Here is a 15,704-nt window from a genome sequence, read left to right as displayed (position 1 = left end):
CAGAGAGGTGGAGGTAATGTATATACTCCTTAGCCCATGTTTATGTTTAAATGATTTCTCACTCAGGAGAAATTTTAGCTTTGATTAAAGGAAACAAAGTAGGATAGTGAGAAAAAGGTTATCTCTAAAATTATGGTTTGGATTACATTGTCTGAGAACACTAAGAGGGATAATTTAAATATATATTTACAAGTTTTATGAAGTCAATAGTTTTCACAGTCAGACATGATAGGCATCACATTTTAAAAATCTATATTAAAAGTACAGAAATACCAGAGTATTAATCAGTCACCATCAATAAATCACCCTGATGGCATTTATGTACTCAGTAATACATCACACCCAACTGAATGCCAAAATATAGCTGGATGGAGCTGCTTGCTGGAATTTCCAGGATTTTTGAAGAACAGGAAAAGAGAAGCAGCCAGGTAGGTGGTATATTGTAATTTCCAGCCTGAGGGGAAATGCTGGTTTAGAGCACTGACAGGGCCACAGAGGAGCCCAGAAGTTACTTTTCCTGACTGTTCAAATCAAACTATGAGGAAACATTCCTCTTTAAGTGCTTTATCTCCCAGAGCACTGGTGCCTGCTGGATGTGCAGTGCTGGCACATGATCCCAGGGTGAAGCCCAGGGCTCTGCAGCCCAGCTCTGAGCCTCCCCAACCCTGCCAGGGCTGCACCCTGCTCCACAGCTCAGCCTGAGCTCTCAAAGCCCTCTTACACCTCTCTGCCTTTTTCTTGACTTCAGTTTTTCCTCCTTCAGTCACCATTTTGGGAACTCCATATTCAAAGCAACAATCCAGGATCACTTTGTCTTTCCTGTCCCACCTGGAACCTTTTGCCAAGGAGCCCCCCTGCTCCTGCTCCTGTATCCCTGGGAAGCCAAGCCTGAGGAACTGAGCTGGGAAAGCTGCTGTGGTGATAAACTTCTGATTCTGATCTTCTGCTGTGATTTTTGAAGATGAGCTACAAAATCCACTTGTGCTCTGCCAGAAACTGCTGCAATAGAGGGAGATGACTGAGGCTGCTTTATCCTGTTAATGAAACAGAGGAGCTCAATACCACACTGAAAAAAGGGCTCTGAGTGCAAATCTGGTCTTGTTCTGAACTCTTGGAAATCTACTTTTCCTTCATTTAATTGACAAAATCTGTAGATCATACGAGGAAGACAATCCCTGCCAAAAATCCAACATCACTAGTTTTTAATAATACAATGGGAATAACCCCTCAGAACATATGTAATTATGGGAATGAATCATTCTGATGGCATCATGTAACCACATTCACTGGGATTTGACAAAGATGAGGCCACATAAAACTCAGAATTATTTCATTTCAACCCTGGTAAGGCAGAGGAGCTGAGGCCATGTAGCAGAGGAGAGGGACAAGGATCTGTGACCTTGCTGTCCTGGATGGTTGTGGCTAGGACAGAATGAGAAAAAGCTAAAGATTGAAATGGGGGGGGAATCATCAACAGCAAAGGAAAAGCTGTGAGTCATGGAACAACAAAACATCAGTTTAGTGGAGCAAAATATCTGACTTGCACGTTATCAGATACACAACAAGCAGCTGCAGCCTCAGGGATGCTGCAAGATCAACACCAACTGCTGGCCCCAGTGCTGGAATTTGGGTCAGGGGATCTGTGAGAGTGAGGAAAGAGCCACAGCAAGGTGCCAGTTTGAATGCAGGTCCCACACATTATCAGCAGGATCTTTTCTTATGACACAAAATCCAGGCTTGTAGCCCACCCCAATGGCTGGTAAAGGGTCTGAGCCTTCCCACCAACACTTCCAACCTGGGAATTCAGCACCCAACTCCAGGGCATCCCCAAGACAAGCTCTCCCTGCCACAGCCTCCTGCCCAAAGCTGGCTGGGTCTGTTTCCTCACAGAAAGAGACGGCGACTTTCTGGCTGCTCCCCAAGATGTCTTGCTAACAATAAAGAGGGAGTTTTCTTAAGGGAAAGGAAGAAAGAGTTGGGGAGAGCAGAGCAAAAGTATTACTCAACTATTTAGTCTAAAATTTTGAAAATCAAAAGGCTCTTCTGACAGATTGATATCGACTCTAATAGAAAACACACTTGTCCCGGGACAACTCTTCTACATGAGCCTCGAGTCTGATAGCTTAAACAATTATCTACAATTTGGAATTGATTTTTTTATAGCCACATCAATGTGTACTTTTTCAATGCCCAAGGCACAGATAATTCTATTAAAGAGAAAAACCAGAACGTGTAGGCTTAAGCCAAACAGCCTCCAACTCCAGACTCAGTCTTACAAAACATGTCCCAAGGCCTGACTCATCGTGGCTCCCTTGTGCAGCAGGGACTCTGCACCTCACAGCAAAACGCTGAAAATCATTAGGAGAACAAAATCCCAGCAGCTCTGTTATTGTTCTGGGTTTAAAGGAGCATTAGCAGCACCAGAAGGACATTGCTGTGCTGCTAATAAGTGTTTGGGAAGGATGGGCCAGAGCTGTGTTTTGGGCAAGTATTCCCCAAGGTGCTGAGCTTGGCCCCAGCCCAAGCTCTGCTATCAATTAACACAGTTTCAGCTCAGCTTTGTTCATTCCCCCTAGGTGAGGGGCTTTCAGATTGCTGTTACAGTCTGGCAGTAACAGGGATGTGGGCTTTGGACACAGACCTTGCACAGATTTGATCTGTTAATGCACCATCCATGCAGTTCTTCACCCGCACAGGAAAACACGCAGCGTTGTTATTGCTGATTTCTAAAATTCTTTGTCAGTAACCCAGAAAGAGCAGCCCTGTGTGCCTGTAAACACCCAGCAGCACTGCCTTGTGCTCGAGTCCCTGCTGCAGCAGCATCCCTCTGGCTGTCCAGTGTCCCTCTGGCTGTCCCAGTGTCCCACCAGCAGCCCCAGTGTCCCTGTGGCTGTCCAAGTGCCCCTCTGGCAGCCCCAGGGTTCCTCTGGCTGTCCCAGTGTCCAAACAGCAGCCCCAGTGTCCCTTTAGCAGCCCCAATGTCCTTCTGACTGTCCCAGTGTCCCTCTGACTGTCCCAGTGTACCTCTGGCTGCTCCAGTGTCCCATCAGCAGTCCCAGTGTCACACCAGCCACCCCAGTGTCACCAGCAGTCCCAGTGTCCCATCATCAGCCCCAGTGCCCCTTTAGCATCCCCAGTGTCCCACCAGCCACCCCAGTGCCCATTTATCAGCCCCAGTGTCCCACCAGCCACCCCCATCCATCAGCGAGAAGCAGGGAGCGCTCCTGCCGCTCTCCCGAACGATTTCCATGATGTGTCACTGAACAATCTCCATTCCCGAACAATGGGGGCTCCCGTGCCAGCGCCCCCGCCGGGCCTCCCAACACCCCGCGGGCCCGGGCCGGACCCGGCCACACCGCGGCGCTCCGGGCGGGCACCGCCACTCCGGAGACGGGCACTGACACGGAGCACAGCGACACAGAGCACGGGGGCACAGGGGCACGGAGGGGACACCGGGGGACACCAAGGGACCCCGGAGCCCCGGGGCCGGGCAGACCAAGCCGAGGTTGCCGTGGCAACCGGGCCCGGAGGTGCCACTGCGCCTGCGCCGGCGCGCGGTGCTCCCGGAAGTGCGTCAGGCGCTGCTGCGCGCCGGAAGTGCCGCGAGCGTGTCCGCGGCTCGGCCCGAGCGCTCCGGGCCTGTCCCGGCACCGACACCGGAACCCGCACCCACACCGATACCGGCACCGGAACCCGCACCCACACCGATACCGGCACCGGAACCCGCACCGGCACCGGAATCCGCACCCACACCGACACCGGCACCGGAACCCGCATCCACACCGATACCGGCACCAGAACCCGCACCCACACCGATACCGGCACCCGAACCCGCACCCACACCGATAGCGGCACCGGAACCCGCACCCACACCGACACCGGCACCGGAACCCGCACCCACACCGATACCGGCACCGGAACCCGCGCCCACACTGATACCGGCACCGACACCAGCACTCACACCGGCACGATGGTGAAACCGCGCTACAAGGGCCGCTGCTCCATCAACCCCTCCCGCGCCAGCACCAACCCCGGTACGGGCAGGGCCACGGGCTGGACCGGACCGGACCGAACCGAACCGAAGCGGGGCTGATGTTCTTTTGTGTCCGCAGATCGCATCGGGGGCGAGGGAGGGAACAACATGCGGGACCGAGCGACCATCCGGCGGCTGAACATGTACCGGCAGAAGGAGCGCAGGTGAGCGGCCCGGCCTGGCCCAGCCGCGATCCCGGTACCGGCTGGGCAGGGCCGTGCCAAGGACAGGCCACAAAACGCCTCGGGACTGGTACTGGGAAAGAAAGATAACATTGTTTAATAAAAATTCTTGTTTTTCAATAGGAAATTACCACAAAAATTGGTCCCTGTGAGGGCATTGAGGCCCTGGCACAGGGTGCCCAGAGCAGCTGTGGCTGCCCCTGGATCCCTGGCAGTGCCCAAGGCCAGGCTGGAGGGGGCTTGGAGCAATCTGGGATAGTGGAAGGTGTCCCTGCCCATGGCAGGGCTGGCACTGGATGGGATTTCAGGTCCCTTCCAGCCCAAAGCCTTCTGTGATAGGCTATGATACTGTCATATTATGATCTGATTTCTGATAGTGTGCCAGCTGATGTTCTAATGCCTCTAACAGCTTCTGTGCCTTTCCTGAGGCTGCTGCACCCTGCAGACACTCACATGATGAATTTGAAATCAAACACATGTGTTTTATCCTGTACCAGAAATTCTTGTTCATCCAGCCTTCATTTTCTAGTACATCAAGTTTTAGTTCTTGCCATTTTTTTTCACTGTGTCCAAACCATTATTTTGGACTATTGGTAGCTGTTTTGTCATATGGAAACTTTACGAGTTCACTCTGTGGTGAGCTCTGTAACCCCATGAGCTTGGGAGTGTGATCCTGAGCCTGATCCCAGGTCTGATCCTGAGCCTGATCCCAGGTCTGATCCTGAGCCTGATCTCAGGCTTGATCCTGAGCCTGATCTCAGGCTTGATCCTGAGCCTGATCTCAGGCTTGATCCTGAGCCTGATCTCAGGCTTGATCCTGAGCCTGATCCCAGGCTTGGTCCTGAGCCTGAGCCCAGGCTTGGTCCTGATCCTGAGCCTGATCTGGGCCTGATCCCAAGCCTGATCCCAAGCTCTCAGCAGCCCAGCGATGTACCAGGGATACACCTGGGTAGCCCTTGATGCATCTGCCTGGAGAGACCCAAACCACACAGAATTCCTGAATTTCCCAGAGCAGCACAGCTCAAAATCTCCCCCCAAAGACCTGAAGAGCCTCAGCTCCCCTCAGCATCTCCACAGAGGGTGCCCCTGTTCCCCTCTGTGCCACCCTCAGAGATCCATGGCAGGGGAGCAGCACCCACGTGGCTGTGCCATGGCAGTTCTGTTTCACATCACCTTATTTGGTTTCTTGTGCCAAATTTCCTCCTGTTTGGACAGCAGGTGGGGAGGGTGGATTTTGGGGTATTGCTGAGTTCAAACCAGGTCTCCGCTTTTAAATCCTGTGTGGGTGAGTCCTGCAGTGGTGGTTAAAGGGCTTTGTGAGAGAACTCAGTGGGGTTTGCCAGAAAACAGCACTGGTGCCTTTTGCAGCCCCAGGAGCCCTTCCTGGCTGCCACAAGCAGCTGCAGGGAGGGTCTGGCCAGGCTGGAGTGACACCAAGGGCTGTGACTGCCATCACTGCCACTCAGGGTTGGGTAACTCACCTCATGGGATGCACAGCAGCATTCAGCACTGCAGGGGAAGGGTCCCTCTGCATTTTGTGCCTCTGCTTCTGGCCTGGCACATACAGGGGCTGGAGGGGTCAGTGCTGCCCTTTGTGCACTGACATGTCTTCATTTGTCCCTTAGGAACAAACGTGGCAAAGTCATCAAACCTCTGCAGTATCAGTCAACTGTGGCACCAGGCACTGTTGCAAGAGTGGAACCAAATATCAAATGGTTTGGTGAGTTTTGTCCAACTTCCAGACTCAGCAAGCTTCAAAGCTGTTGAACTTAGTGTGATGCAAGGTGTTTGTTTCAAAATGGTGATCTGAGAGCTGTGTGGGAAGGTGAGGGACCCCTGCTGCTGTTGATGCCTTGTGTGGCTACCTAAAAACAGAGACAAGACAAAATTGAGGCAATAAAAAGCAGTTCTGTTTATTGAAGGGCTTCAGGGACATTTAGGGCAGACAAAGCCCCCCAGGGGCTACACCCAAAATGGACAATGGGTCACAGGTTTTCACACTTTTATAAGTTTGGGCCATTTGCACATTGGGGGTTCATCTTCCAATTACAGCTTCAGCTAATGAAGTCATTGACCCCAAGTTTGCTGCCCCCACTCACTTTTGTTTCCATCTCTGGGGCCTGAGGCAGTGAGGTGTTCCTGACTGCCAGGCCTGGAGAGGAATTGTTGTGTCTGCCCAAAATGGGAAAGCAGCAGCTCACACTGTGTGTGGAGTCCTAAAGAACTGCAGGATTACAAATAGATGAAAAATAGAAAAGCTGAAATCCTGAGGCATCATTGTCACCCCTTGCCTGTACCTGTGCTTTGGGGCTTTGCTTTCCCTAAGGGGGGTTATTTTGGCTCCTGTTTTGTTTCCCAAGGTTTGCCCATGTGTATGGCTTTTAAATATCCTAGAGATACTTTCAATATTTCCTATAAATGGTGGGAAAGAAAGGGATTGGCTGCTTCTTTGGGCTTGGTCTCAAGTAAAATCCTTTGGGTTTGTCACTGGTATTTTTGTTCCAGATGCAAAGTTCATATTTTATTAGTGTCCCCAGTTGGAGCAGTTGAGATCAGGAAAGGCCAGGTGTGATGCTTGTTTTTTATAGGAAATACTCGTGTGATCAAGCAATCGTCCCTGCAGAAATTCCAGGAGGAGATGGAGACTGTGATGAAGGATCCTTACAGGGTGATCATGAAGCAGAAGAAGCTGCCCATGTCCCTGTTCCATGACAGGATCAAGCCACACGTGGGTATCCCTGACTGTGCAGGTGTGTGCACAGCTGTGAGCAGCTCTGCTGTCCTGCTCAGTCTGGGAAATACTGGGAAACACTGCCCCTGCAAGGGGCAGCTGGAGTGGATTGATTGGGCAAGGGTGGTTCTGATTCCCTGTCACTGTGGCCATCAAGTGTGAGGGCAAAGAAAGATGCATTGTTTAATAAAAATTCTCCTTTTCCAATAGGAAATTACCCCAAAAATTCTTGCCTGTGAAGGTGGGGAGGCCCTGGCACAGGGTACCCAGAGAAGTTGTGGCTGCCCCTGGATCCCTGGCAGTGCCCAAGGCCAGGCTGGAGCCATCTGGGACAGTGGAAGATGTCCCTGCCATGGCAGGGCTGGCACTGGATGGGCTTTAAGGTCCCTTCCAGCCCAAAGCCTTCTGTGATAGGCTATGATACTGTCATATTATGATTTCTGATAGGTTAATGTGCCAGCTGAAGTTCTAATGCCTCTAACAGCTTCTGTGCCTTTCCTGAGGCTGCTGCACCCTGCAGACACGCACATGATGAATTTGAACTCAAACACATGTGCTTTATCCTGTACCAGAAATTCTTGTTCATCCAGCCTTCATTTCTAGTACATCAAGTTTTAGTTCTTGCCATTTTTTTCACAGTGTCTAAAGCATTATTTTGGACTGTTGGTAGCTGTTTTGTCATATGGAAACTTTGCAAGTTCATGTCATAAGAACATTATTTAAATTAGGGAAAAGGTTGTGTTAAAACATGCATTACAAAAACAAATTGCTCCTTTCAGCCATGGACTGTTTGCTGTTCCAAGACAAGCTGGCTTTCATTGCAAGCTTAAAATCTAGTTTTGATTGTAATTATCCCTGACAAAAATCTGAGAATTTGGCAAGATTTGTGCTCTTGTTAGAAAAGCAAGCAGTGATCAAAGATAGCAGCTGAATTTTCATCACAGTGCTTGTAATTGCATTTGACACCATTTATGGTGGAAGAACTGAAGCATGGTTCGTTGGCAAGTGCAGAATGTTTTGTTGCTTATTAAGTATCCACTCTTGTGTTTCTCAAAGCTTGAAGTGGAAAACTCAAACATTGTTAAGGAAGTGCCTGTCACTTACAGGCTGCCAGGGCTGTGTTGAACTTGGGGCTCCTTCCCTGTGTGTCACAAGAGATTGGAAAAAAATGGTGCTTGGGGTTTGTTTTTTTTTTTTTTTAACCAACCTGTTTTTCCTCAGACCTCCAGAGTTCACATTCTTGACACAGAAACATTTGAAACAACATTTGGCCCCAAAGCACAAAGGAAAAGACCAACTCTGGCTGCAAGTGATGTGCAGTCTCTGGTGGAGAATGCTGAGGCCTCGTCAGAGTCTTATGACCAGGGCAAGGACCGAGACCTGGTGACAGAGGACACTGGTGTAAGGTGACTGCAAAGGAAAAATTATTCATTGTATACACATATGAAAAGCCAGCCTTGTTTTTAAATAAGGATCTGGTACCTCCATCAATGCTGTTACTGTGTGAGGAGGAAGGAAAAGGAGATGAGCTGAATGTGGGATTTTGGCTAAAGACCAACTTGGGCTTTGTCCTCTCTTTTGTCTGTAAATGGATTAAGAGAAGAGAAGATCCTGACTCTGCATCTGTGGTGCTGATGTTTCTGGTGATGTCTTCTAGGGATGAAGCACAAGAGGAAATCTTTAAAAAAGGACAGTCCAAAAGAATCTGGGGTGAGCTCTACAAGGTAAATTGCACTTGGATTTTGCAGCAGTCACATCTGTCAGCCTTTACACAGTTAGGGACTTCAGCACAGCATTGAAATCCTGTACAGCAACAATGAGAAAAACTCAAAAAGAGTGGATTTTAATTTCCAAATCTCTGTCTGATTGAGCTTGATTCTTGAGTTCTTGTCCTAGAGGAACAAACATTCTTAAAATACATGATCTAGAAGAGGACTGGCAGAGTGAAGGTGTCAGTTTCTCTCGGATTCCTGGGTCTTCACCACAAGTAAAAGAGTCATGTTCCCTTATGTTTCTTTAGGCTAAAAACATCTGGCATGTTGATGGGGTCATCTTGAGAGAGCTCTGACCCTCAGTTCTCCATGAGCCACCATGGCTGCCAGAGAAATGGAGACTGAGTGAATTGGGGTGGTATGAGCAGCTTGTGTGCTCTCAGTGACTCTTAGGTGTGAAATTGCTTGACTTTTTGCTCTGAATTTCTGAATGTAGCTTAAAACCTTTTCATTCGGATCTAAAAACACTGGGAATGGTTGAGAAAAACAGATTTCAGTAAGTGGCTGCCAAAACTGCAGGAAAAAGCTGTGAAACAAATTCACTTGGCTTGAAACAAGTCATAAATGACAGCTCCCTGCTGTAGTTGCTTTGTGGACTAACAGCAGGTTCCTGCTTGGTTGTGTGTTTCATATTGGTCCAGAAAACATCCTTTATACCCTGATGCATTATGAAATGGGAGAAGGGAGTTGTTGCTGAATGGAGGATGAACACTGGGGGTTTGTGAGCTGCAGCACTTTAGGTTTCCCATTTGGGTGTAGTGTTTTCTTTCCCTGGTGCATAGGAACAGGTAAAAGTTGTTCAGTTGTCCAGGCTGAATTTGGAGGGGATTTAGGAGAGGAGAGAGTAGAGCATCAATAGATGTTAGTCTGAACTTCACTGTGGGGAACCAGCAGTTTGTGAAGGATACAAGGTTTTTAAATTAGTGAGGTAGTTTCAAATATGACTCGTTTTCATTTGGGAGGTACAGATATCTTGCTTTCTGCAAAATCCATTACTTCTCTGTGGATTTTTTTATTTTTCAGGTGATTGACTCATCAGATGTTGTTGTTCAAGTTCTGGATGCCCGAGATCCCATGGGCACTCGCTCCCCTCATGTGGAATCCTACCTTAAAAAGGAGAAGCCTTGGAAACATCTCATTTTTGTCCTGAACAAATGTGATCTCATTCCTACCTGGGCCACTGTAAGCACAGTCCTGCCTGTTATTCTGTGGACCTTCTTTGTTCCTGTTGTGGCTGCAGCTCTGTGCCAGTCCCCATGCTGGTCTGGAAGGGCGTACTGCAGCTGGGGCGCTGGGAGTTCTCTGCTTGCCTGCAGTAAAAGTAACAATTACCATGTAAATCTGTCCAAGTTTGGCCAAGTTGAGCAACACACACCAGCCACAAATTCCCTACTTCCTCTGTCTGGATTTAACAGTTCAGCTGTTGTCTCCAGAGTGTGCTAAATGTTAGTCTGCCTAGGATCCATATCCACCCCAGCTGGTTTGCTTTATGTCATTAAACTAATGAGTTTTAGCTAGCAGTGAAGGCGTTTTTGGGAAATTGTTTGTCTTTAATACAAACAATACTCAGAGCTTTTAGCTGTTGGGCTGGGGAAGTGCTTCAAAGGTTCTTCACTAGCAATGTTCATGGCCAGTTGCAGTTGTGAGCCCAGTGCAGAGGCTGTGTCCTCCTCTCTGAGCTCAGAGTGTCACTGTCCAGCCCAGGTCTCTAACCCAGTCCTCTTTGCCTCTCCAGAAGCGCTGGGTTGCTGTCCTTTCCCAGGAGTATCCAACACTTGCTTTCCATGCCAGCCTCACAAACCCGTTTGGCAAAGGTGCTTTCATCCAGCTCCTCAGGCAGTTTGGAAAGGTACAAAACAATTTTGGGGATCTGTGGTTGGTTTGAGGAGGTTACTGTATGTGGTCTTTTGCTTTGTTAGCATTTGAGGTTCAGGACTGCAATGGTAATCCTCACTCCAAGATGTAAAAGGATCTGTTATTTCTCACCAGTTACACTCTGACAAGAAGCAGATCAGTGTGGGATTCATTGGTTACCCCAACGTTGGCAAGAGCTCAGTGATCAATACCCTGAGGTCCAAGAAGGTCTGCAGTGTGGCCCCCATTGCAGGGGAAACAAAGGTAGGAACATCCCAGTGCTAAAGACACAGATGTGCCCATGTGAAACAGCCTAATGACCTTGTCAGGTTCTGCACTGACCTGCACAGGTTGTGTAACCCTGAGGAGGGGCTCATGGACAGTCCCTGCTCTGGCAGCATTCCCAAATTCCCACTCTGCTGTACTGCAGGGCTGTGATGGGAATGGTCAGCTGCCCTCACTCCTTGATCCGAATGCTGGGTCAGTGTCTTGGTTTGGAAAGACAGGAGTCTGCTAAGGAAGGCAGGAGCCTCCTCTGAAATGGAGAATGTAAACCCTCCCCACCCCTCCGAATTGCTATGAATTTTAAATTAAGGGGCTCTCAGGCAAAAATATGGGAGCAGGAAATAACAGTTCTTTAATAGGGAAGAAAAAGGATAAAATAAACAATGCAGTGAACTAAAGCAACAGTGCCAGAGTCAGAACCCAGCCTGACACCCTGTGGGTCAGGCTGGTGGCAGCAGAACCATTGGAATTGTGGCTCAGCCCTCCTGCAGTGCCAGGGCTGGTTCTGCTGGAGCAGGGATCCTGGAGAAAGGTGCAGTCTCTGCCTCTGCAGATCCAGGGCAAGAGGCAGCTGCTGTTCCTCTGGGCAATCCAGTGCAGAAGCCGTGCTGGTGTTCCAGAATCTCCAGATTCTATCCGGGTAGGAATGCTTGGCTCCTCCCTCTGGGCTCCCATCTGCCAATGGGATGCTGTAGTTCTTATCAGCCATGCAGGGACATTCCATAGCTGTTATCAGCAGGTGTCCCCTCCCCAGGGAGGAGTGATTGTGGTCATTCAGAGAGAGAGATAAGGCAAACTGCCCTCTTGACAGAAGACAACTGCCATAGAGATGGTAATAGAACACATCCTGCCTTGCAATCTGGATCAGTCATGCTCTGTTTCTCTGGCTCTGATCTTCAAAAATGAAACAAGGCCTGTGTGGAGGTGCTGATGGGGAGCTGCTGGTCTCTTCCAGGTGTGGCAGTACATCACCTTGATGCGGCGGATCTTCCTCATCGACTGCCCCGGGGTGGTTTATCCATCAGGAGACTCAGAGACAGACATTGTGCTGAAGGGAGTGGTATGTGCCTGCACTGAGGGCTGGAAGGCTTTGCTTGTTGGCTCTGTGATGGTCTCAGAGGGTTGATCCTCTACTGATGCTCTGCTGTGCTTTTTCAGGTTCAAGTTGAAAAGATTAAGAGCCCTGAAGACCATATTTGTGCTGTGCTGGAAAGAGCCAAAGAAGAGTACATCAGGAAGACATACAAAATTGAGTCCTGGACGGATACAGAAGACTTCCTTGAGAAACTTGCTGCTAGGACTGGAAAACTGCTAAAGGTGTGCCAGCTTCCTGCATTGTGGGCTGGAAGGGCCTGTGGCCTGTTCTGAACATGGGAAATGACAATGTTTCTGTTGCTCATGGGGCATGGGAGGGCTGTGTGCCCCACAAACGTGGACATGAACTGTTCTGTTTTTCTCAGGGTGGTGAGCCTGACTTGCAGACTGTGAGCAAGATGGTTCTCAATGACTGGCAGAGGGGCAGAATCCCTTTCTTTGTGATGCCACCAATGGCAGAACCAGTGGCAGGTCAGCCAGATCCCCAGGTAAGAATGTGATGCTTGTGCCTCCTCTTCCCTCATATTTGATTTTCCCAATGGTATTCACTGCTGCTTCTCCCAGAGTGCCATGGATCTTTGGCAGTGCATGTCCTGGGCTCTGCCCAAGCATGGTCCTTCTTGTGACACCTGAATATGCTTTACAGAGATGTCTGAGTCATTACTCCCAGAAATGTCAGTAATCATGTTGTGCTCTTTGGCTTTTTCTGATGAGAGAAAATGGAAGTTGTTCCTGGAGATGGTGGGACAGATTTTTACATACTGCTCTTCCTTGCAGCCTCCTGTTTTGGAAGCAGCTGTGACATCCAGCCAAGATATCACAGAGGAGAAAGTCTCTGAGTTGGTGGCACCAGGTGTGGAGGCAGCAGGAGAGGGGAACAGCACAAACAATGAAATCAGGCAGCTCATGTCCCACGTTCGGCAGAACTTTGGCAGGATTAACGTGGCACCTCAGTTCTCAGAAGAAGACCTGGTTCCTGTGGATGTGCCAGGTTTTGATGACACAGACCATGATTCCTCTGGGGAGGAGGAGCAGGAGGAGGAGGAGGAAGAGGAGAATGAGGAACATCAGGATCCAGGAGAGGAGGAATTGCAGGTGGCACCAGGTGTCCAGGAGGGCCCTAAAGCAGCTCTTAAGGCTTTGGAGGACAAGATTGCAAAATACAAAAAATTTTTGGATAAAGCTAAGGCCAAGAGATTCTCAGCAATAAGGTACCTAAATCTGTCCAATACATTGCAGGGGGGGAAAGGGCTGATGAGGCTCTGCTGTAGATTGACTCCATTTCTGACTTGCTTGACACACATAAGTTGCCACAGCTTATCTGGCTTAGCTATAAGGGTTGGGAATTGGGCCAAGTAGCAGTTTGTTTTTGAAAGATTATTCCAAGAGCTGCTATTTACCAGCAAATTAAAAATGTTCCCACTTTTGGAAAGCTGCCTCTCAAACTATGGATAGAGTTAGCATTATCTTGGTTATCTGGGCAGCAATACTGCATCCTTGGATCTCTCCTTGATGTTGGATAATCCCAAGGCTGGATAAGCCTGGGTGTTCATGCATGTGCAATGAATCCTGGCCCATGCAGCAGGCCCAGTTTTAGCAAAGCTCACCCTCCAGCCTTGTGAGGAGGGAGATTTCAAGGTTTAAGTGCTACATTTTCTCTCTCATATAGTTCACAAGCACAGTAACTCCAGCAACAAGGGTATTGCAATATTCTGGTGCAAAGACTGCTTTGATGCTGACAGGGGACTGGGATCTGCTGGAGTCTGATGGCTTCTCAGAGGTGGTCACTGTTTGTGTAACAACAATCTTTTATTGCTGGTTTTATCTTCCACAGAATCCCCAAGCGACTGAGTGACCAAGTGTTTGCAAAATCCATGGAGAAGGCTGAAGAACCCAAAGAAACTGGAGACAGAGGTAAAACAAGATTAGTAGATGTTCTTAATTTACATTTGGAAATCCTATGAGCCAGAGAAAAAAAATGGCATTACAGGGAGAAGCATCCACTGGATCCTGTGTGCAAGATCTTTTCCCCTAAAACTACTTAAATCTCCCTTTAGCTGTCCCAAGGGCTGCTGCTGACCTGGTGTAGCCTTCCTGTGGAACAGCTGTGTGTGTGATGGGAGGTGTCCCTCTCAGTGAGGGAAGATACAGTGAAAGCAAGTTTTGAGTTCCAACAGCCTGGGCTCCAGGCAGGCTGCAGCCAGAGCAGCTCCCCTTCCATGGGGTGTTATAGGAAGGAGTAGTTGGGGTTTGGGATGTTATAAAAGCAAAGATACTTCAAGCTATAGGTTTTTACTGAGTTGTTGTCAGTTTTAGTAAAGGCACAATCCAGTGTGAGAGCCCTGTCCTGACAGGATTGTGGAATTCTCTCCTGGACTTGGATGGGGCTGGAGCAACCTGCTGCTCAAGAGCAGTTTTCACAGTAATAGCTGTGATTCTCTTGTGAGGAACATTCATGTTGTTTTGCTAGAAGCTCTTAAATACAGCCAAGGGAATATGTTGCTCAAGGAGTTGAAATGGTGACCTCAGCCTGCAGTTCTTCAAACAAATGAATGTTCTGGAAGATACCAAGGGCATGATCTCTGCTGTTTGCAGGCACAGAGAAGAAAAGAAAGATGAAAGAAGAGGAGAGTGATGATGATGATGACCAGTTGGGTAAACAGCCTTGTAAGAAACTCACATCCAAAGAAGTAAGTTTGCTTTCCTGTAGTACAGCTGAGCAGGGAAATAAGCTGGCTTTTTTATCCTTGGCCATATCACTAATGAGCGTGTTGTCACTAAAGAGCTTTGAGACTTTGAGCACGAACAGAAGGGGAAAGAAATCTGAATTCTGTTCTGAATGTTCTGTGACAACTTCTGTGACCCCCCTCTTACCTGACTATGCACACCAGATTGAATCTTGTGTCTTGCTGCAAAGACTGAAGTGGAGCTTTCTCCCATAAGAGCAGGGCGGGTGGGTTCCGTACAGAGTCACATCAGTAACATTTAGTTTGAAATTATTTATTTTACTTAACGTGTGTGGAATGCAAAGTGAACACCATTGGAGAGTTGCAGACACTGAGGCTCTGGATGCTGGGGATTTGCTAATGTGTTTTGTGTTTGCAGAGGAGACGAGCCGAGAGGCAGCAGCGCTCCAAGAAAGTCGGAGTCCGGTATTATGAAACTCACAACGTGAAAAATAAGAATAAGAACAAGAAAAAAACTGGCTTGGAGGGACAAAGATCAAAGCACAAAAAATACAACCATAAGAAATAGCTGCTTATTCTATTAAATTTTACATAAAACAGCTCTAGTATGTGGTGGCTTTTTTTACTATAAAACTTGCGGTTCCTGTTCAAAGCCCAGTGTGACCGGTCTGTCCTGGCCCCAGGAGCAGCATCTCTGTCTTTGTTTCTGCATCATCTGAAAGTTCTTTGTGCAGTTGGAGCTGGTGGTATTTCCACATCGCTGTCCCAGGCCAGCAAATACTGCAGTAGCCAAGCAGCCATTCCAGTGTTGCTCAGTGGTGGGGTTTGGGTGGGTTTAATCTGGAAACTGGCTTTATGGGGCTTTTCACATGACTGCTGGGAATTCTCTCTCCCTTGTTCACCTTCTATGTACCAGCTGCTCACAGAGGTACCTCAAGCAGGGATTTCATTTGCTTCCAGTGCGAAGTGAACTTGTGACTGCCATTGTGCCCCTTCCTTTCACCAGAAACAGTCACACCCAGAGCTCTGTGTTGCCTGTGCTGTTACTGCTGATGGTTCTGACAA

General features: G+C 48.6%; 1 protein-coding gene across 1 annotated transcript; it reads left to right on the top strand.

Moving 5' to 3' along the window:
• The first annotated feature begins 3,597 nt into the window (after nucleotides 1-3,597).
• GNL2 (G protein nucleolar 2) lies at nucleotides 3,598-15,238 on the top strand. Its single transcript, XM_066564658.1, has 16 exons — nucleotides 3,598-4,034; nucleotides 4,113-4,197; nucleotides 5,841-5,935; nucleotides 6,804-6,943; nucleotides 8,168-8,352; nucleotides 8,604-8,670; nucleotides 9,742-9,900; nucleotides 10,454-10,567; nucleotides 10,708-10,836; nucleotides 11,813-11,917; nucleotides 12,016-12,174; nucleotides 12,318-12,440; nucleotides 12,730-13,163; nucleotides 13,787-13,866; nucleotides 14,548-14,642; nucleotides 15,058-15,238. Exons 1-16 carry the CDS (start codon nucleotides 3,971-3,973, stop codon nucleotides 15,205-15,207), a joined length of 2,184 nt encoding a protein of 727 aa, XP_066420755.1. The 5' UTR covers nucleotides 3,598-3,970; the 3' UTR covers nucleotides 15,208-15,238.
• Nucleotides 15,239-15,704: the final 466 nt, after the last annotated feature.

Source organism: Molothrus aeneus, chromosome 23 (genome assembly GCF_037042795.1).
Source record: "Molothrus aeneus isolate 106 chromosome 23, BPBGC_Maene_1.0, whole genome shotgun sequence".
Lineage (NCBI taxonomy): Eukaryota > Metazoa > Chordata > Aves > Passeriformes > Icteridae > Molothrus > Molothrus aeneus.
The sequence above is the reverse complement of the archived record's forward strand: the minus strand, read 5'-3'. Positions and strand labels throughout refer to the sequence as shown.